General features: G+C 40.0%; 1 protein-coding gene across 8 annotated transcripts in view; it reads right to left on the bottom strand.

Moving 5' to 3' along the window:
- WDFY3 (WD repeat and FYVE domain containing 3) overlaps window positions 1-22,948 on the bottom strand; it is a 298,737-nt gene that overhangs the window by 7,238 nt on the left and 268,551 nt on the right. For all 8 annotated transcript variants that reach the window (XM_063663839.1, XM_063663844.1, XM_054484306.2 and 5 more), the window contains 9 exons: window positions 22,674-22,827; window positions 17,077-17,168; window positions 16,320-16,532; window positions 13,276-13,423; window positions 12,023-12,177; window positions 10,901-11,059; window positions 8,489-8,668; window positions 4,378-4,560; window positions 2,805-2,901 (listed from right to left, as the gene is read on the bottom strand). In XM_063663839.1, the coding sequence (XP_063519909.1) occupies window positions 2,805-2,901; window positions 4,378-4,560; window positions 8,489-8,668; window positions 10,901-11,059; window positions 12,023-12,177; window positions 13,276-13,423; window positions 16,320-16,532; window positions 17,077-17,168; window positions 22,674-22,827 (1,381 nt within the window). The remainder of the gene's footprint in view (window positions 1-2,804; window positions 2,902-4,377; window positions 4,561-8,488; window positions 8,669-10,900; window positions 11,060-12,022; window positions 12,178-13,275; window positions 13,424-16,319; window positions 16,533-17,076; window positions 17,169-22,673; window positions 22,828-22,948) is intronic.

Below are 22,948 nucleotides of genomic sequence, written 5' to 3' on the forward strand. Positions count from 1 at the left end.
GTGTCACTCCAGTTCTCTCCCTGCAGACCTGCTCCTCCAAAGGTGAGCTTCTTCACATGCTGCTGGTGCCGCCTAGACCCATCTTTCCAATCTCTGTGTGTTTCCAATGTCACCTAGCTTTCAAGGCACAGCTTAAACATTCTTGTCTCTAAATCACCCAATTCCTTCAGCTGAAAGTATTCTCCCCCTTTTCTGGACTCCTTTAACAGTTCTGTGCCTCCTGAGTTCTTGAAATTGTCATTCTAAATGATTACTTTTGGATATTCTATACATATATATATACACACACACACACACACGTATATATATATATATATATATATATATATATATATATGTATTTTTTGAGACAGAATCTTGCTGTGTCACCCAGGCTGGAGTGCAGTGGCACAATCTTGGCTCACTGCAACCTTTGCCTCCTGGGTTCAAGTGATTCTCCTGCCTCAGCCTTGGAAGTAGCTAGGACTACAGGCACCCGCCACCACACCAGGCTAATTTTTGTATTTTTAGTAGAGACAGGGTTTCACTATGTTGGCCAGGCTGGTCTTGAACTCCTGACCTCATGATCCACCCGCTTCGGCATCCAAAGGTGCTGGGATTACACGCGTGGGCCACCACGCCCGGCTACTTTTGGATATTCTTTCTACAAGATGGTAAAGGGCCATTGCATATAGTGGTTAATGACTCAAAGATTAGTGAGTTAACTTATTTTTAATTTTTATTTATGTATTTATTTTTACAGACATGGATCTTACTCTGTCACCCAGGCTGGAGTGCAGTGGAGCGATCATAGCTCACTGCAGCCTCAACCTCCTGAGCCCAGGGAATCTGCCCGCCTCAGCCTTCTGAGTAGCTGGGACCACACGTGCATGCCACAACATCTGGCTAAAGATTAGTGAATTATTCTATGAAAGCCTTACTTTGGAATTTTGTTCTTCTTCCTCTTTTCACTGTTATTTTGCATTTCTTCACATCAACTCTCTACTCTCTTGCAATAAAGTCTACTGGAGGGAAAATGTATAAGAAACAAGTATACCTGGCCCTGCATTTCTGCGGGTTCCACATCCACGGATTCAATTAATCTCAGATGGAAAATATTTGGAGAAATAAACTGTGTCTGTTATTGAACATGTGCAGAATTTTTTTTCCTTGTCCTTAGTCCCTAAACAATACAATATCACAACTATATACACAGCATTTACATTGTATTGCTAGTAATCTGCAGATGATTTAAGGTATACAGGAGGGTGTTAGTAGGTTTTATGCAAATACTACATACACCATTTTATATCAGGGACTTGAGCATTCTCAGATTTTAGTATCAAAAGGAGGTCTTAGAACCTACTCCTGAGGATACTGAGCTCACCAAAGTTATTTTCTTAGCAAGACAAATATTTTATTTGCCTGCTTCCTACTTAGTAGGGGGCTACTGGACTAATGTGAACGAAGTTTTCACCCCAACGGCTTATGATCGTGAGCTCTGAGGTCCGCAAACAAGCAGCTTTGGAAGTGGCTTTAATTTCCAGTGAACCACTAGCTTGTTTACATTTCACCCCAGCAAGTGCCCACAAATCTCACCACTTCTACATTGTTCAATCCTTCCTGTGGGCTGTTCTCCCTCTCTGCCACTTCTGCCAGACTGCCCACAATAAAGACATATAAATATCTTTCCACCCTGAATTTGACCCCTTCTATCTCACTCATTCATCTCCTCTTCCACTGTTATTTACTTAAAAGCTTTTTAAGGGAAAGAAGAATGACCCACTTCTCATTGGTTCCCTTAATTCAATATCTGACATGTAACAGGTAACCCCCAAATACTTATTGAATTAAACTGAATTTTTATGTCCCCAAACACCCAGATGACATTTTTGGTGGGGCTGTAATTAGAAATTTACATATACTAATATAACACCAACATTAAAACGTCCTGCCCAAGGGATCTTTTTTCTTCTCTGGCATGGAAAGTAAAAGCTACTTTCAGCTTATATAGAGAAGTGACTTGTGTCCTTCTGCTAAGTTTCCTTTATTAACTCTCTCACATCATCATAGTCACACTGAATTCTCAGTGCACAAAAGCCAATCATGGAGAAACAATCTGAAGGTCAAACTTAAAACCTTGTTCCTTTCCAGGAAGTTCCTTGTACCCACTGTTCTACATCAAAGGGGGCGGCTTCTTCAGTGACTGCAATGCAAAGCAGATCTCACCCTGGCGTTATGGCATTGCTTTCAGTTATTCTGGGTAGAAATCAATTATCTCTGTATTTCACTGGAAAATTTTAAATTGCTTCACAAATAATGGACTATAGGTAACCAGGCTTCAGTGTGAATTAATGCCCCAACGTAAGCAAGTCTGACTGTGGACTCTGGTCTGCCTCTGTTAATTGTTTACAAACACAATTGTATCTGTTGTCCACACTGAGCCAGCCCCATGGTGGGCAGAACAAATGTGGGGCTGGGGTGCAGCAGGGCTTGTCTGACTTATACAACAGCATGCCCTCTAGGTCTGTTGTGTGTTTTCAGAAGTGAAAGCCAAAGCCTTTGGTACTCTAGGAAGTAAGTGCTATATTTAGTATGGAATGTGGAAGTTAACCACAAGACACCACCACACTGAATGTTGCCCAGTGAAGTAGAGAAAACCTTGCATGTCTGCTCAAAGGAATCACACAACAGGCAGCAACCATGCTTCTCCAAGCAGTGCCCAACCTTGGGCTCCTCTTTATGTTGTCTGGTACAAGCTTATCCACACTGACTTAAAAGAAATATGAAAACGATTTGAGTCATTTTTAGAAAGTATTAAATACCTATTTGTGCTTCTGGACAGTCTTCCTGCATTTCTAGGACTTCAGCAGGCTCAGGAGCTGGTGTTTCAGGAACTTGCAAAAATTCCATTCTCCAAAACTAAATTTAAATAAGTACAAAAATTAAAAAGTTAAGAAACAGATTAAGGAACAAATTTACATTACTCAATGAAGATAGACTCTCAGGGTTAACAGATAACTTAATTTCCATCATGTTATACAGTTAGATTTCCCGTATCTTGGAAGATGTGGCAGGGGGCTGCCTGCACACAACGGCTGTTTCAAAGTACAGGGAAAAAGATTATAGTCATATCAGTTTAAAAACATGGTTCAGGCCAGGTGCAGGGGCTCACGCCTATAATCCCAGCACTTTGGGAAGCCAAGGTGGGCGGATCATTTGAGGTCAGGAGTTTGAGACCAGCCAGGTCAACATGGTGAAACCCTGTCTCTACTAGAAGTACAAAAATTAGCCGGGCACAGCAGTGCATGCTTGTAATTCCAGCTACTTGGGAGGCTGAGGCAGGAGAATTGCTTGAACCTGGGAGGCAGAGGTTTCAGTAAGCCGAGATTGCACCACTACACTCCAGCCTGGGCGACAGAGCAACTCACTCTGTCTCAAAAACAAAACAAAAACATAGTTCAACTAAGTAAACTTTTTTGTTTCCTACAAAAACCTCTCAGAGTCTTGCATATGCTAATACACATTATAGATCTCCAAGAGGGCACACAGTAAACAGAATCCCCAGGTGCCTGGCTAGGGAGCTATTTTATGCTGCTTCACAGATTGAGCAGTGTGAAATACCACTGTCGAGGAAGCGGACTCCAGGGTGTGTGTGTTTGTGAGTTTTTGTGTGTGCACAGATGTGTATCGTGTGAGGTACAGGGTGTGGTACTGGAGTGGACTGATGGCTTCACTGTCTTTCAACATGTGACTCTGACTAGAGAGGGTGGTAATCAGCTGCTCTCTGCTTTTACAAAGAGCACAATTAAGGAAAAACAAGCACAAAGAAAAATCTCCTGAGACAGAAAAACTCAAATACTTCAACAGATTACAAAAGTGAATACTCCATTGCCTCTATTTTCTGTAGAGGCCCAGCACATAGCAACCTAAGAAAAGGATAAACTACATCTAGGCTTCAGGTGCAGTCATCTGGGATCCTAGCTGGGGACCCTGGAAGTGTTCTCCAGCACTGTGATTCTCTGTAGGGAAGAGACTTATCCCTGCTCACTATGTTTTCCCTATGAAGCCATTTGACAGGCTGAAAACCCAGTACTTCTGCAGTTCGCATTTTGAGCAATCCCAGTGTGACATGGGAATCATGTTTAAGTGACCTCATTGTGTCAAGCTGTCAAATGGCCAGTAGCACTACCAGATCTACTTAATAGGAAGAAAAGAGGCCAAGACACCGGTGTTCCTCATGTCTGATAATGCAGAGGCCAAGGCCTGTCTGAGCTGGAGCAAAAGTTCACTAAACATTACAACTTGTTCAGGTGTTCTTAACCTGTAATTAGCTACAAGTCTCAGGTAAACTAGGATGACAAATATCCTAATGAGTTTTTCTCTCAGTTCACTTACCCGAACCACTCCATCTGAGTGTCCTGTCACTATGACGTTCTGAGTGTCCCATTCGTTCATCTCCGACATGCAGCAGCAGATGATCTGCTGGCTCCTACCTGTGAACGTGTTGACACTCACGATAGGGTTCCCATTGATGCTCCACACATGGATATATGTGCCAGCACAGGACACAATGTCCCCCTGAGAAGAGAGAGAAAAACGTCATTCTCTTTGCTCCCTTCCAATTACCTTCTGGTTTCTGAAGCAAATTGAATCCCTGGCCTAGTTCTCAAAAAGCCTTTCAGTCCTAAGACTAGTGGCTAATTTCTTAGGTAACCTGAAATTCAGTGCTTGCTGACTTAAAAAAATACCCTCAACAGAGGCTTCTTTAAGAATTCACAGTTGAGTGGATGCAGTGGCCAAAGGGACCACGGATGGAGACAAAGGGCAGGTTCACGTCCCTGGCACACTGCTGAGCAAGGTCTGGCGACACAAGAAAGCTCCCTGTCATCTGAGGAGATGCAGAACTACTCTTCTTCCTCCCATTGTTAACAAAATCTATTACGCCTTTCATCTAGAGGCAGGAATCCACCTCCACTTTTACAAAATGAATCCAACCACTAAAACCACAGGGTAGAAGAGGCATTTTTCAGTCCAGATATAGTTGTGTTTCTTCAATAAATCAAAAGGCACAATCTTGGTAATGCTGTAATATCCTATTTTAAAATCTGTATTCAAAATAGGGGTGGGGAAACGTGAGGGGAGAAAAGGAGACTGGTAAATGGGTCACTTCTTGGCAAACTTAGTAAAAACCAAGACTCCCTGAGCTGATAACTTATGTTTTTATGAGTTCCAAAGATAGAAAAGAACAACCTATTTTCTGAAATTCTACCAGGCTGGGCTCTACCTAACCTGGTAAGAACACAACCCACTATAGTTAAAGAAAGGAGGATGCTTTCTGAAGCATCTCCTGTGTGCCAGTCACTGGGGTGGAGACTTCAGATGTTCTAGTTAACACAGCAACCTTGTGAGATTATCACTAGCCCTGCTGTAAAGGATGAAGGTGAGGGGCAAAGAACTTAAGTAACTTATTTATCATCAGAGATTTGAAGCCAGCTTTCTATAGCCCCAAAGCTTATATACCATACCGTGCTGCCTCTTTCATTCCTAAGATAGTCTGTTTGTCACAATGCTGGGTATTACCTTTAGAAAAGACCTGGTAAAGTTCAGTACCCTCAGGAGATACATAAGAACCTACATAAGTCTGAAGATGGTCAGCAAAAACAGAGGAGAACTAGAAGCTGCAAAGCAGCATCAACACATAAGAAGGTAAGGTGGAGGAGGCTGGGGTAGGGTGAGGAGGAGGACTGGGCCTGTTCCATCCACAGTCTGTGCTGCACCGTCTGTGCTGGTCTTGCTACTGCTCCTCCTTGCTCCTCCCACCCCCTAGCTCTTCTTCTACCAAAATGGCAAGAAATAAACCAAAACCCAAACCAAAACAATACTTAGCAAAGCACTGCTGTGTCTACTTCTGTATCAGTTACTGAACCATCTCTGACTATGAGTGTCAGCAGTTGAGTTTTAATTAGTGGCTTTAGTCTCTGCAAGAGAAAATTGCTCCATTCTGCACTGGGCAAGACCTTCTTCAGTTACTCTGGGGCCTTAATTAGAGTTTATTAGAGTAAATCCTGTCGTTATGAGGGCAGAGACATAAGAATAATTAAAGGCAAAGTGGCTTTGGCCTGAAGTGTAAACTGAAGTAAAGCAGGCTTGATATTGGTTGGAGAAACACAACAGAAATATAAATCTTTTCATAAGTTATTAAGATATTACAAAAGCATCTTAAAAAGAAAAGACTGCTTTTGCAGTATTTGCAGCAAATATTGCAATCCACTAGTGTACACTGGCTCAAATAACAACTGGCTATAATAAAATTATCAGTATTTAAGTGAAGAACAACCCCAAAACAAAGTGCTCCAAATAACGGATTAAGCATCTGACTCAACACTGCTGCATAAGAGCAGTTCTACAGCACCCACATTTTTGTAAAGCTCTTTTGGTTCAAATGTTTGCAGGACCAACCCGATGTGTTGTTCTGAAAACCTCTTAAACCTTTCAGACAGAAAAAACAAATTTGGAGGCCGAGGCGGGCAGATCACGAGGTCAGGAGATCGAGACCATCTTGGCTAACACGGTGAAACCCCGTCTCTACTAAAAATACAAAAAAATTAGCTGGGCGCGGTGGTGGGCGCCTGTAGTCCCAGCTACTCAGGAGGCTGAGGCAGGAGAATGGCGTGAACCTGGGAGGTGGAGCTTGCAGTGAGCCAAGATAGCGCCACTGCAGTCCGGCCTGGGCGAAAGAGCGAGACTCTGTCTCAAAAAAAAACCCCCCCAAAAAAAAAAAACCAGAAACAAAAACAAATTTGATTCTTCTACCCTTGCCGCCCACTCATTCTCAACCTGAGTGTATCTGCCATTATTAATCAGACACTCTAAGTGATTGACAACTATAAGTGAATTCCTTTCTTTTTCCTTTTTTAATAAGTGACTACAAGATAGTTGACTAAAAGTGTTAATACTGAGTAACTTCTGGTAGAAATCAAAGATGCAGCACCCTTCAAGAGGAAAGCTGTCTGTGTAGGTGATGGTGTGAATGTCACTCAGTGACATGGCTAGAAATGTTCTGTGTCATGAAGGATGGCCCTGTGGTAGGGGTGACGGTAAGGTGGCAATGGATATGTATAGCTAAGAAGCGATGAGGCTTGGGTGGGTTCCTGTCTACTCCCAAGACGGATTTGTATATGGGGCATCACCTACATGCTGACACACATCATCTACTTACTAATTCGATAAGCTTGTGAGGCCTTGGTCTCTGTAAACCTGCTCTCAAGCTTCCCCTGTTTCAAGACCATCTTAGCAATGAATCCCCTCTTGTCTGCTTCAGGTAGGCTTGGTATGTGTAGAGGGATCCTAGATGAGGGTATTTATTTTATTTGATGTCTTTCATTTATTTGTATATGAACTATTTATTTCTGAAAACAGATAGCATCTTTTGATAACTTTTTGATCTGTTTTGAAAATAGCTATGTAAGAATTTTTCTCTTGTTTGGGTACCCAAATGTAACCCTTTTTACTTTCCATACTCTGACTATATTTTATTAAAATTTTCAACACATTTCTAACCTTCTTCTTCTTTTTTTTGAGACTGAGTCTCACTCTATTGTCCAGGCTGGAGTGCAGTGGAGCGATCTCGGCTTACTGCCATCTCCACCTCCCGGGTTCAAGTGGTTCTCCTGCCTCATCCTCCCAAATGGCTGGGATTAAAGGCACCCACCACCAGCCCGACTCATTTTTTTATTTTTAGTAGAGATGGAGTTTCACCATGTTGGCCAGGCTGGTCTAGAACTCCTGACCTCAAATGATCCGCCTGCAATGACCTGCCAAAATGCTGGGATTATAGGCATGAGCCACCATGCCCGGCCAATTTCTAACATTCTTAACAAATCCTACAAATTTCCTGTTTTTAAAAAAAACATATTCTAGAAAGCTTTGTTTTATTTTAATCAAATTTTGTTCTCTCTACTGCATGCAGCAGTGAATGGATTTTAAGACAAAACTGCTCTCTGGATTACAAACTTTAACATCTATTTGCTTTTCAAACAACACTAAATCAAAGAAAAGGTAGTAACTTTTATAAAATGAGTATCTATCAACTTCAAAAACAATGAGTCATTTTTTAGAAGAAAAATTTATTTATTTTTTTAAGAGACAGTGTTTTGCTGTTTCCCAGGCTGGAGTGCAATGGCTATCACAGGCACAGCCCACCACTGATCAGCATGGGAATTTTGATCTGCTCCATTTCCAACCTCAGTTGGTCCACCCCTCCTTAGGCAACTTGGTGGTCTCTGACTTTCAGGAGGTCACCATATTGGTGCTGACCTTAGTGCAGACACCTGATGGGTATAGTGCCTACAGCCCAGAAGTCCTGGGCTCAACTAATCCTCCTGCCTTAGCCTCCTGAGCAGCTGCAACTCAGACATGTTCCCCTGAGCCCCACCATTTTTAATTGAGTTTGGCCAAGACTACTTGTTTACCTAAACATAAGTGAAGTGGGCAATTTACTACTTACTGTTAATTCATTGATACAAAGAGCAGAAACTGGAGCTCGATGCCCTCGAAGCTGGGTTAGAAATGACAGTTTGTTCAAATCCCAAATGATACAGGTTCGATCACGGGACCCACTGACAATTATGTGATAGGCTAATGATGCTGTGGCGCAGGTGACGGTATCAGTGTGGCCCAGTAAGGCCTACGAATGAGAACAAACAAACAAAATCAGGTTGAGCTCAGTGACAGGGTTCCACAGTGACTCCAGAAGCTCCTGGATGTATCAGGAAGCAGTGGCACGCATGCTGGGTAGTGGGTGACTCGAGCAGTGGTGTCTGGAGAGTCTGGAAGGCAGACCTTTCTCCTCCTGCTGACTGCCCTTGCCTCAGCCCACGGGGGGTAGAGAGAAGCCTGGAGCACTCTGGAGGCTTTGTTTTCACATTACTTCTTTCCTGGAGTTGGGCCAGGATCTTGGAAGAGGGAATGACAACCACAACCCAGCTTGGGTTTCTTTATACCATTTTTATGTAGAGATGTATTGATTATGGGCACCAAAAATACAGAATTTCAACTCTATATCTATTCTTTTATGCCACAAACTCCTGTTCAGACCATTCTAAGGAATTACAATTGAATGAATTTTTTTTTAAAAAAATGCATAAACTGTGAGAACCACATGGTTGTAGCATGTGGTCTACAATAGACAAAGGGAGAATGTAGTCCTGAGGCGTCAGCATGCTGAAGTCCTGCTGCCAATGGGAGATATCTGAGTATCTGTGCCTGAGAGGAGTTCTTTCTTTAAACTAGAATAAGAACTTCCCTCTTTTGCTGGAATATGAAGAGAAAAAGGACCCAAGGAAATGGCAATGTGTGAAAATAAGTAAATATTCTGAAGAAAAAGATTTAGATTACTGTTAGTAGTTCCTAAGTACTTAGAATGGGCCATCTGCCCTGGCAGAAAAATATATCCGCTTAATAATGAGTTGGCTTCATCTGCCGCCTTCCACACTAGGATGTAAGAAGTTGCCTCCTATTGTACATTTGGGGAAAGCCTTGGGTGTAAATCAGTGTAAACTTGGAGGACAGATTTTGCTATCATGTAGAGTAGGTATTTTTTATAGATTGAAGGTTGATCAATTTTTTAATACTTTTGAGAGAGAAAACTATCTGTGTATACACATGAAATATATATATGTGTGTGTGTGCATAATATAAAAAAATGAGTTGGCTTAAAATTTTGGTCATATAGACATCTTTATTGCATGCTTAGCAAACCCCAGGAAACTATTTTAAGCAGGAAGTCCTTTTTCCTGGCACATTACTTTCAAAGTGCATTTTCTAAATGGAAAATATTTTTAAGCAGAATTTGGATCAGCAAAATGTACTATTAACCTTGTAATCCGTTCACTTCAAGACTTTCTCCCTCTTTATATGGCTTGCCTCAGGACCCAGCAACTCTGTGAAGTTTCTGGCCTATACAGATGATTCAGTTTTATACTGAACAGGGGTTCAATTTTTTTCTACAGGTATTTATGACACCACTGTTTGAGTTTGGCTTTATAATAGCTTTGAAGTCAGACAGAACTTAATTTAAATTATAGCTTTACTGCTACATGTGACTTTAGACTTGTGTCTTGACCACTCTAACCTGTGTCTTTTTCAGGGGTAAAATGGGGCTAATAACTACCTTGTAGAATTGTGTGGACTAGAGTTTTGTATTTGTAGAATACTCAACACAGTCCCCTGAAATAGAGGTGCTCAATAATTGATAAGTGGTATTGTTACATTATTTTTCAAATTTATATCATTAAAAATACTTATATATATGCTCCTTATTTAAAAATACCTTATGGTAAGTTCTCTCACAGATCAAATATTAAGAAATGGCTTAATTATAAAAGGACTCTTGCTTTAAGTAAAAATTAATAATAGAATCATGTATGTAACAGGCAATCAGAAATACTTGTTAATTAAATCATCAAGGGCTCTACTGAATATATTCATGAGTTTGGCATATCCTTAAGTATATGACAAATGAGAAAAGAGAGAAACAAAGAATAAAGAATTTAGTGGCAGATAAATGGAAATCACCCTGGAAGGAAATTAATATGAGTCAATAGCAAACATAATTCAGTTTGCAAAAATTCAATTTAGACTTTTGCATTTATATTACTTAAATACACTGAAATATATGTTACCTAAAGATAACTTTCTTCAGATTTTAACAAAGGGACCGGCTTAGATCATTGTTAGAAGCAGCCTATTCTGATTTCCTTTTTTTTTCAAAAAAGTATTTCTAGCAACAGAACATCACTTTGGTTTTGTCCATTATATCTGAAGTACCTCAGAATTAAGGAAGCTTTTTACTTCCTACAGGGTGTAGGCACAGGAGATGGACTATGTCCCTCTTGGCATTTTCTATGTTCTCTCTTACCTGTTTGAGGGTGACGGTCTTGGCCTTTTCTTTGGAGGTGCCCATCTCCCACACACACACAACCGTGCTTGTTCCACCCGTGATGACCAGCTTGGGGTTGGGGCAGATTGCACAGAGAATCTGGCCCCACTCAGACAAGCATTCATAAACAGTCATGGCCTGTAAAGTAAAACGGATGTGAGACACACATGCCATTAAGTACTACAAACTCCTGAAACTCAAGGAGCAGAACTGAGTGAAGGTGCAGGCACCTCACCGGCAAACAGCGGCTCATGTTCTCAGCTAGCTTTAGTTCAGAAGCATATCCACTGAATCTCTACCCAGAACTACCCCTACCGCCTCCAAACTATTGTTGCTGCTGAAAGCCATAACCAAAAAGGACTTTGCTCATAATGGGGGTCTCTGGTTTCTCCAGATTGGGAAAGTGATGCTCAAATTGTGTGACCTATGGAAGGTACAGGGGACAATGTGGCAAAAGGATGCATTTGCTGTAGACAGAATGTGAAAAGAGAGCATGACTGCTGCTAAGGAGAACATCAACAAAATGGAATCATGTTACAAAGCAACATAACAGACTATGCAGATTCTTTTCGTCTTGCATTTGGGAAGGGACTGTTGGAGGGCAAACACAGGGCACCAAAGGATCACTACAGATTGTCTCTCCAAGAGGTACTTATGGGACCCAAAACAGTTTCTGTTGCTTCTTGCGGGATGGAGCAACAGGTTTTCTGCCAGCTTGTTTGCAGCACTAAAATGAAAAGTGGGCCAGATGGTGACTCATCAAAAGGAGGCTATTCTGGTTGACAGAAATGCTGAGCACCTTGCTGGCTAGGATCTCTCGGAGGAATTCTTTGAGTGAGAAGGAAACTGCTAGCCCCTATTACACAACTTTGCAAAGAGGCTTGTTCTGCAGAGAACATGACATCTCTATGAGTTCCTTTATCCTGCTCTCATTCAGTGAAGCTCTCCTTTCCCCAAATAGGAAACCTCACTTTTCTTTTGGGGTTTGGAGGAACAGCTGACAAGCCCTTGGACTGGGTTCTCCCCAACCCTATTAGTCATATAGGATAGCCAGACCACAAAAGAGCAATATTAAATGAGTAGGCAGGAAATAATGCAAACCTTGTCTGACTCATAGGTTCCCAGTCTGCAACTGAGGTCTGCATAGCCCCAAGCAAAAGTTTTATTCCAGGCTGGTGGGATAAGAACCTTATTCTGTTCCACTGCAAGAATACCTTTATCTGTACATACAATTTGTCCCACAGGTTCTTTGAGTTCTAGAAAAAAGAAATCATGGTATTAGGACAGGAACAGGAAAAACTAATGTCATTATCTCATAGAGCATGATAATTTCAAATATTCATATAAATCAAGCATCCTGACACCTACGTTGGGAAAAAATGATCTCAGAAATAGAGCTGGGCTTTTGAATCTCCTACAAGACCTGCTGGGTGGAATGTTGAACCTAACAGGTCCTCTGCAGGACTTTCCTCCAGCTTTCCTATTTCTGGGCACTCTCTGGTTTGGTTACTACCATTCAGGTCTGCCTCCCTAGGGTTGTAAAGAGTAATCTGGGATGCTCCCCAGAATGTCATAGGGACACAGATTATCAACAAACCTATGTCTTTAGTACCTCCCAAGTTATAGCCAGCCCTTAGACTTCCTCAAGGAAGGTTATGTCATTCCCCAGAGGAACGGACTCCTTGCTCCACACCAGCACTCTGATGACCACATTACTACTCCAGAAGAATCGCCAGCAGTGACTGACGCTGGCACAGAGCAGAGTCTGTGTAATGAGGCCAAATGGCATAGAATGGCACACAAGTTAACCAGACTTTGTTCCAATTCTTGGATATTTTTAAGCGACAACTTCAAGATTTTGCAGAACTTTTTTTTTTCATTCTAAGGGGAAAAAACCTACTTGAAAAAATATTTTTAGATATCCCATTATACCATTAGATAAAAGACAGATGTCTTCTCATTGGCATACTAAAAATACGTTCTTTTACTAATATATCGGATAGGCAGAATATATTTAAATGAGAATGAAATTATGAAGACAAATTTTTTTTATCTATAAAGTTGAATTTACAAGGTTTTGGTATTTTAGAGCTTTGATTATCTTAAAGAGGAGAGAGAAGCCTGTTTGGTTCCTTCTGATATGAAGTCCAACAAGCCAAAAAAAGAAAACAGAGAAAAAAAAGCAAAAAGAGAAAATATAAATACTAGTAGGTATTTAGTAATTTAACACAAAATGTATGGCACTTATTAAACAAATTATGCTATTGTCAAAAAGCAAATTTGTTATTGTTAAACTGGGATTATTAATAATCCCATTAAATCATTAATCAAAAGTTTATTTCTCATTATTTTACCTTTTACAGGTGTTAGAGAAGGCCTCAAGTTGTCTAGATGATGAAAAAAGATCTTGTCACTTGTAGATCCTGGTAGGACAGAGATTCCTGCACTGTCTCCATTGAGTCGACTTCTCACTCGCTTTGGTGGATGAGGTTTTTTAAATAACTGGTATGAAAGAAGATGACTCACTTTATAATGAAAGATAACACTTATAAGCCCTTTTATATGCCAGGCATTGTGTTCTTACTTCAATTAAGGTTCACAAGAACCATTAGGTACTATATTATCCTCATTTTACACCCGAGGAAAGAGATTCAAAGAGGCTATGAAGGTGGCCAGAGAACTCACACCTGAATAAGTAGGGACAGGAGTATGATATTAAAGCATGGGCTATTGTCTTGTTCTATGCTAAGCTGAATTCACAATAAATTTCTCAAAGAAAGTCAATCTACAGTTGATCGACAATTATTTTCCAATGATATTCAAAAGTTAACTCTTAGTATCCTAATACCATTCTTTGCCATTGAAGACAGGCAGACATTCTATCTAGTTAGATTATTTCTGGTTTCAATGTGGCCTTTATGTAATTTAGAAATATCATTTTGGTGTCCTAAAAAGGTGCTACTGATTTGCTGAAAGTGTGAATATTATCATCTTCTTTGTGCTTTGCTATGTTGTAAAGGGAAAAAAGAAAATAAAAATGTGCTACATCATCATTCAGTATTTCTACAGAATTAAAAATATTAATGGCTGGGTGAGGTGGCTCATGCCTGTAATCCCAGCACTTTGGGAGACTGAGGTGGGCGGATCATGAGGTCAGGAGTTCGAGACCAGCCTGGCCAATATGGTGAAACCCGTCTCTACTAAAAATACAAAAATTAGCTGGGCGTGGTGGTACACGCCTGTAGTTCCAGCTACTTGGGAGGGTGAGGCAGGAGAATCGCTTGAACCCAGGAGGCGGAGGTTGCAGTGAGCTGAGATTGCGCCACTGCACTCCAGCCTAGGGCAACAAAGCGAGATTCCGTCTCAAAAAAAAAAAAAAAAGTACATTTAAGATTACTATTTTTCAATTATTGTAAATCTTTGAGACAGGCATAGAGTAGTTTCTGTTGGAAAACTAGTATTTGAGGAGATCTGAAAAACTTTAAAAGAAATGAGATTTAAGATGAATACAACACCATCACACTTTGTAAATTAGATATTTGGGGTTTCCAAGAGAAAAAAACAGAAAAAATTCTTTGTGCAGAGGAAGATACACATTCCAGACTCTCAAATCTTTAAATGTTTTATTACTATTTCATCTACATAAAGGACATTAAGATCAGGCTTCTATTAAGATACATAGTTGTAAAGCACTCTCATGAATGTGCATTTACTGAAGCACTTTTACGTGAGGACCTAAGGACAGAGCACTGCACCAGGCTGCGGGTATATAATGATGTATGGAGATGATGACCATAAAACCTACATTTTTGAGGATGGCTTTACTTGAAAGTACCCTCTATTACTCAATGTATGTCCCAGAAATATGTTGGCATCCAAACGATACTTCCCAGACTTCTGGCCTCTTCTACTTCAAAGTAGCACAAAAATCCTGCAATAGTGCAAGTGTCTTGATTTTTTGTTCAGAATATGTATTTCCCCTAGGGTATGAAAGATGGCTCCAGCGCTTGTAACTCTCCGGAAAAAGAAAAAAGTTAACTAAATAAAGGTATAGCTAATATTCTTCAACTGTGAATAGTTTATCAGAAAGCATTTTGCTTTAAAAGTAAACATGGCCAGGCACCGTAGCTCATGTCTGTAATCCCAGCACTTTGGTAGCTGAGGTGTGAGGACTGCTTGAGTCTAGGAGTTCGAGACCAGCCTGGGCAACATAGTGAGACTCTCTCTCTATAAAATAAAAATAAATAAAAATAAAAGTAAACATGTTTCTTTTATTAGGGGATCAGATTGCTAGGGGATCAGACTGCATTGTGAATGGTACAGTTACAGCATGTCCTGCTATCTATCATGGCTTTTCTATATAAAGAGATGAGCCATTGTTTTGTGTGTTCTCAAGTGTCAACCCTGGAAACCTCAAGTTAACCTACAAAAAAGGGAGTCCGTAGAGACATCTAAAGCAGGAACAGAGAAGGTAGCCAGGATCAAAGTATGAGCCACTGGTACTTAGTAAAGGTGGGTGGTCTGACCAGCTCATCAAAGTGTGCCTTCTCCACACTGTGGAGAAGTGCTGCAGTTACTTCTGGTGCACCCAGCCCTCCTGCCATACCTCGGACAATGGGGATGAGAGAAGGGATGAGGTCTCTTCATGGAGGTTTGCTCATTGCTGAACATGAAACAGGCCTACAGTATCTGGGTGCTGAGAGGCTTAGATCTTCGTCTTCCTCTCCAAGTTCCAGAAGGTGGTGAGGGCAGCTATTGCATGTCCTAGGCATTCCTAAGGCACGTGCTCTCACAGCACAGCACTTATTATGCCTATGTCAACAATCTAACCCAATTAATCATCATCTGTTCTCTGAACTACCACAATAGCTTTCTTAGTGGTCTTCTGCTCCCCATTTGGGTCCCCTGTGTGTGTGTGTGTGTGTGTGTGTGTGTGAGTGACAGACACACACAGAGAGAGTGAGAGAGAGAGAGAGAGAGAGGCACGCATAGAGTAGTTTATTCTGACTGAGGCCAGAATGAACTTCTAAAGTTTAAATATGACCATGTCATTTCTCTGACTAAAATCAGCACTGGTTTCCCACTGGCCTCCAGACAAAACCTTGTCTCTGTGTATGTGGCCTATAAGGTCCCTCCTGTTACATCTTACAGAGGTTTAAGGAAGCACACCCTGCATTAGTTTGTAAGGGATAATTCTCTTTAAACAAAAATTTTTATTTATCTGGACTGTGAGAGTGAGAAAAAAGCAACGATCTAGGAATCGATTGAAATACTAGGTGATATTTATGGCTCTTTATTAAGTTAATGTAAACTTAATTATTTTGTGGTAATCTATAATCTAGAGAAATGTTACAAAATGAAACAGAGTACATCAATGATAAGAAAGAAACATCCATACCTGTTTAGGGATCTGACCGAAGTTGTTAATGAACCCAATTGTGGCTGTCTCCTTTAGTGGGTCATTGATGTTGTAGATATCCACTTGACCCTCATAAAAAAGATGATGGAAGACATTTACAGCTTCTACTGCAGCAGGGCCTTGCTGTTTATAACCGAAGATTAAGTCAATCCACTCATGTAGATGGGCACTCACGTAATCACACTCCAAAGCCTGTAATTTCAAACACAGGTTTAGTCACTGGCTGACTTCTATTACTTGCTCAGAGACTAGAAAAACCTTGGTAAGTGGTTAATAGGAACTAAAATAACTAAAAATCATAAAAACAACATAGTAGTCCCCTCTTATTTGTAGTTTCACTTTCTGAGGTTTCAGTTACCTGCAGTAAACCATGGTTTGAAAATATTATTATATTTATGAGAGTGAGAGACAGAGATCACATTCACATAGCTCTTAGTAGGTTGTTATGATTGTTCTATTTTATTATTATTCTTAATCTCTTACTATGCCTAATATATAAATTAACCTTTATCAGAGCTATATATGTATAGGAAAATACATAGTTTATATATATAGGGTTTGGTACTATTCCTGGTTTCAGGCATCCACTGGGGTTCTTGGGATGTATCCCCTGTAGATAAGGGGACCTGGCTGTATTAGTAACAAACAGGTGGTACTCTGCTAGAGGCCCTGTCTTTGTATTATGTTCAATAACCAAATGAAATTCAACTTCAATTGTAAAGTGTGCTTCCATTACCTCACGATGGACTCTGATGAATTCTCGTGGGTCCCCTTTTGCCCAGGGTGGAAGGATAACATCTCCAAGCTTGGTGCCATTTTGTTTACAGCCTATGCAATTGGATACATTAAAAATAAAAAAAAAGAAAGAATGGGATAAATGGTAACTTTATATTAATCTAACAGAGAAATGGTGGGTTAGATTCATTACCAGAACGCTAAAATTGTACACCAGAAAGGACTTCAGAGATTATCAACTCTAGCATCCCTCAAGACTGGTCCTCAGATCACTCCAGCAGAAAGAGTTACTAAGTCAGCAAAACTGAGGCCCTCACTGCCAATGTCTTCAGGAAATGCTGAGTTATACAAAGTGAAACATGCTTCTTTCTGCAGAGTCTTGAGGGCAGGACTCCTCAGAGGTTTAATATGCTAACATGCACTGCCCTTCTCTAAGAGGGATATCAAACACAAAATGTCTGAAATTTAATTGACCACAGGACTCCTTTTCAGCAAAACATTTTGCAGGGTTACTGTCTTGAATCTCCTGGACACAGTCTCCTGTAGATATCTGTAATACAAGAGGTTTCTTATATCGCTGACTCTTAGGTTCTCAAAAGAGCTCTGTAGAACTGGCATGTATTTGCAGTAAGCATTCTCATTTAAAAAGCAAAATCTGAAATGACATAACTTTTTGCTGTTATTGCATTATTTAACAGAAAAAATATTTGGAAAAACTATAGGGCTACCTGTCAAAAACAAAAAAAAAATGTTGTGATAAAGCACATAAATAATATTTATTCCATATAAACTTATTTTAAGTGATAGCCAAGATAATTTCTAAAATATAAAAGAAACCATTCACTATGAAATCTATCCACATCAAAATATATTAAATTTGGCTGCATCTAAGCAAAAAGGGTGTTTTTCTTCTTTTTTTGAAATATACCAAAAAAGTCACTTTAGCTTACAGAGTTTTTATAGATACAAATCAGATTATCATTGTAAAAATGACTCTACAAACAACAATGTTGACTCACTAGTTTAATAGCAGTTGGTTAGATAAATACTTGTACTGGAAATTTTCATACAGAAATGCAGTTGTTCAAATTTTAGAACACAAAGCCAATTCCAAGTGAAAGCGAATAAAATATTTCCCTTAGATACAATCTTGCCTTTATCATTGCTAGTCGATGGTTTATTTACAATGTGATATTAAGTGAGTGGTACAAATATCAGTTTATTGTTTAAAGGAATGTCTTGACTTGGTTGGAAAGGTTACCATATGATTTAAGACAAAAATAAATCAAGTCATTACAACCCTTCCTCCTCAACCACACACACTGCACGCTCTGTGTTGAATCCCCCTGAAATGCCCACTAGGCCTAATTTTTTGGTAATAATAAACAGGTAAAAAGGCTACTTGAGATAGAAATTACTTTTCCAAATTTTGCTATAATCCTTGAATACTTATTTGATAGAATTTTATTTTATGAACACTATATGCAATTTTAAAATGACATATAAAGATAACATAGTCTGTAGGAAAGCCTTTGTCTAATTCTAGATTTTTTTTTTGAGACAGGGTCTTGCTCTGCTGTCCAGGCTGGAGTGCAGTGCTATGAGGCTCACTTCAGCCTTGAGCTCCTGGCCTCAAGTGATCCTCCCACCTCAGCCTCCCACGTACAGGCACGTGCCACCATGCCTGGCTAATTATTTTATTTTGAAGGGAAGAGGTTTTGCTCTGTTGCTCAGGCTAATCTTGAACTCCTGGCCTCAAGTGATGCTCTTACCTTGGCCTCCCAAAGTGCTTGAATTATAGGCAAGAGCCAGTGCCCCACCCTTAATTTTGCTATTCTGAAGTTCTCCTCCATGTGTATCCAAGGATGCATAGACAAGAAGACCCCAGGGTGAATATTACTTATCTCATAGCAAGGGGAAAAAAAATCCAAGTGCTTTTTCTTTCTTTTTTTCTTTTGAGACAGAGTCTTGCTCTGTTGCCCAGGCTGGAGTGCAGTGGCATGATCTTGGCTCACTGCAACATCTGCCTCCCGGGTGAGTCTTGTGCCTCAGCCTTCTGAGGAGCTGGGATTACAGGCACACACCACAACGCCCAGCTAATTTTTGTATTTTTAGTAGAGATGAGTTTTCACCATGTTAGCCAGGCTGGTCTCGAACTCTTGGCCTCAAGCAATCTGCCCACCTCAGCTTCCCAAAGTCCTGGGATTACAGGCGTGAGCCACTGCGACCAGCCCCAAGTGTGTTTTCTTTTACACCATTTACTCTCTTTTCTGTGTGAAGAGGCAAACTGTTTTTTTTTTTTCTATTGGGGTGAAATTCACATAAAGTCAGCCATTTAAAGGGAACAATGTAGTGGCATTTAGTTCAGACACAATGTTATGCAACCACAATTTCTATCTAGTCCCAAAGCATTTTTATCACCACCAAAGTAATCTTGTACCTGTTAATCAGTAGCTGCCTGTATTACTTTCACCCCAGCCCCAGAACACCAATCTGTGTCCTGTCTCTGTGGACTTACCTATTCTGAGTATTTCCTATAAATGGAAATGTACAATATGTGACTGTTTTTGTCTGGCTTCTTTCACTTTGTGTAATGTTTTTGAGGTTCAATCACATTGTAGTATTTATTAGTGCCTCATTCACTTTCATGGACGAATAATATTTCATTGTATGTATATGCTACAACTGGTTTATCCACTTATCACTTGATAGACATCTGGGCTGTTTCTGCCATTTGGTTATTGTGAATAATGCTACTATGAACATGCTCACACACATACTTACTTGAGTTGCATTTTCAATTCTATATACCAAGCAGTGGAACTGCTGGGTCATATGGTAATTCTGTTTAACTTTTTGAGGAACTGCCAAACTACTTCCCACAGTGGCTAAACCATTTTATGCTCCCACCAGCAATGTATGAGGGTTCTAATTTTTCTATACCTTTGCCAGCCCTTGTTATTTTTCAGTTCCCCCCACCCCATTATGGTCATCCTAGTAAATATGAAGTGGTATCTCATTGTGGTTTTGATTTGCATTCCCCTAATGACTAATGATGTTCAGCATCTTTTCATGAGTTTAATGGCCATTTGTATAACTTATTTGGGAAATTGTCTATTCAAGCCCTTTGCCCATTTTCCAACAGGGTTGTTTGTCTTTTTGTTATTGAGTTATAAGAGTTGTTTATATTCTGGATACTAGATCCTTATTAGATATATTATTTGCAAATATTTTCTTCCATTCTATAGGCATCTTTTCATTTTCTTGGTAACATTCTTGGATGCAGAAACTTCTAATTTTGATTAAATCCAATTTATCTTTTGTTGTTGTTGCTTGTACTTTTGATATCATATTTAAGAATACATTGCCAAGTTCACGATCATGAAGATTTACCCCTATGTTTTCTTATGAGTCGTATGATTTTAGGTTTTATATACAAACAGTGTTTTGTCTTGTTTTGTTTTGGAGACAGGGTGTCACTTTATCACCCAGGTTGGAGTGTAGTGGCACGAACACGGCTCACTGCAGCCTCAACCTCCTGGGATAAAGTGATCCTCCCACCTCAGCCTCCTGAGTAGCTGGGACTACAGATGCACATCACCACGCCCAGCTAATTTTTGTATTTTTTGTAGAGATGAGGTTTTACCATGTTGCCCAGGTTGGTCTTGAACACCTGAGCTCAAGTGATCCGCCTGCCTTGGCCTCCCAAAGTGCTGGTATTACAGGTGTGAGCCACCATGCCTGGCCCAACCACTGTTTTTTAAAGTATGCTGTTTCAAGGAGGGAAGATAATTTGTTATGAGGGTGAACATGACGAAGATACATCCTCCTTTTTTTATTTACTTATTTTAAAAGTAGATTGGTTAGTTGGGTTTGTAAGTGGTCAGTCTGGAACACCTTTGCAACATGGATTATCATAACTGATAGATGTTTCTGGAAGATTATGAGCTATCTTTCTTTCTGCACCTCTCCATATTTGTCTCTTTGACAGTGGTATCACTGGGGAAGAAGGCAACGTTCTCCAAAGTTGAATTATAAGTGAACATAAGGAAACACTAATGTGGCTGTGCGTGGTGGCTCACACCTGTAACCACTGCACTTTGGGAGGCTGAGACGGGCAGATCACTTGAGGTGAGGAGTTCCAGACCAGCCTAGGCAACATGGGGAAACCTCATCTCTACTAAAAATATGAAAAAGAATTAGCCAGGTGTAGTGGCGCATGTAATCCCAGCTACTTGGGAGGCTGAGGCACGAGAATTGCTTGAACCTGTAAGGCGGAGGTTGCGATGAGCAGAGATCATGCCACTGCACTCCAGCTTGGGCAACAGCGCAAGACTCTGTCTCAGTAAAAGAAAATGTTAATGTGCATTCACAGTCAAAGGCTATAGCAGGTATTTGTTGATTGTTCTTGTTGACTATTCTATTCTTTTGGGAAAACCCATCACTTTCTCTAATTCTAAGTCCTAAAGTTGTGTCTTTAGCTGCTCAAGGGTGAGCTCTAGGCATAATTAGAGGTAATGAAAATCAATTTCAGACTTTTCCTGGGGCTCTGGAGATAGCCTTGTTATCTTTCCCATTAGATCCCATTTCACAAAGGTAGAGTTGCTGATGGACAATTAAATACATAAAAATTATCTTTAGAAAACTTCAAATAGATATATCTTTCATATGTATAGGATACAAACACTTCCCTGTATTTTCTGTTCATGAAAATTTGGAGGTAGTACAGTTATAATTTATGTGCTAACTCTTATAAAACAGTAGAAAATACAAGGAATGAAAAAAATATAAAACAACAAATATCTGGCAGGAATATTCTAACATGGAAACAATGGAATTTTGATATGCTGTAAAAGAAATACTCAGAAGCATAGATCAGCAAACTGTGTTCCAAGAAACTGTAACCGAAGTCAAATCCACTTCCTCTAACAGCCAGATAATATAAAAACAGCACTGATCGAGTTTTTCTTGTTTTTATAAATGCTGATTTGGTCCCGTTTTTCTAGAAAATAGAGCCCTTACAGGATAAAGAAAAGGGATTTACTTAAAGTTATTCTGAAGTTCTAATTTTAAAACACATTAGCATATAAACCGAGAATGTATTAGGCAATAAACGAGATTAAAACAACACGTGGAAAATTTGGATATACTACTCTTAGCTATTAATGGGTTTCAACAGTAATACTTTTCAAATAAATTTTCACCTTTGTTTTCATCAAAACAACAAAATTCTAAATGTTCGGAGTAATCTGTCTCAATATTTATTTATTTAGAGACGGAGTCTCGCTCTGTTGCCTAGGCTGGAGTGCAGTTCACGATCTCAGCTCACTGCAACCTCCACCTCCCAGGTTCAAGCAATTTTCCTGCCTCAGCCTCCTGAGTAGCTGGGATTACAGGTGCCCACCACCACGTCTGGCTAATTTTTGTAACCACAAAAATCACATGTAACCACACCCAATTACAGCAAATGACTGCAAGAAACTATAACAAATTTTTTTCTTGTTAATGTGTGCTGCAGACAATCTTCAGAGAAGTGACTTATTTCTATTGGACTTTTCCGGGCTAACATTCCTAAAACAGTGCCATAGCTCTACGTACCTAGATCAAAGTTATTGGAATTGAACAGGAATTCTGGTAAATAAAAGAACTCTGGGATAAGTTCTTTTACATCTGCCATGTTGTGCTTTGACGCTGAATACCAGGCCTCCCGCACACTGTGAAACATCCGGTCAGCCAGGTCAAAATGGCCACCCTGTGGGCAGAATGAGAAGACACCACTCTATTAGAGAACCGCTCCCACCTGAAGCTTCTGTCAAGTTCAAGAGCTTGAAAACTCCAACTATAGTTGGTGACATTTCAATTTCCCATTATCC

Source organism: Pongo pygmaeus, chromosome 3, assembly GCF_028885625.2.
Source record: "Pongo pygmaeus isolate AG05252 chromosome 3, NHGRI_mPonPyg2-v2.0_pri, whole genome shotgun sequence".
NCBI lineage: Eukaryota > Metazoa > Chordata > Mammalia > Primates > Hominidae > Pongo > Pongo pygmaeus.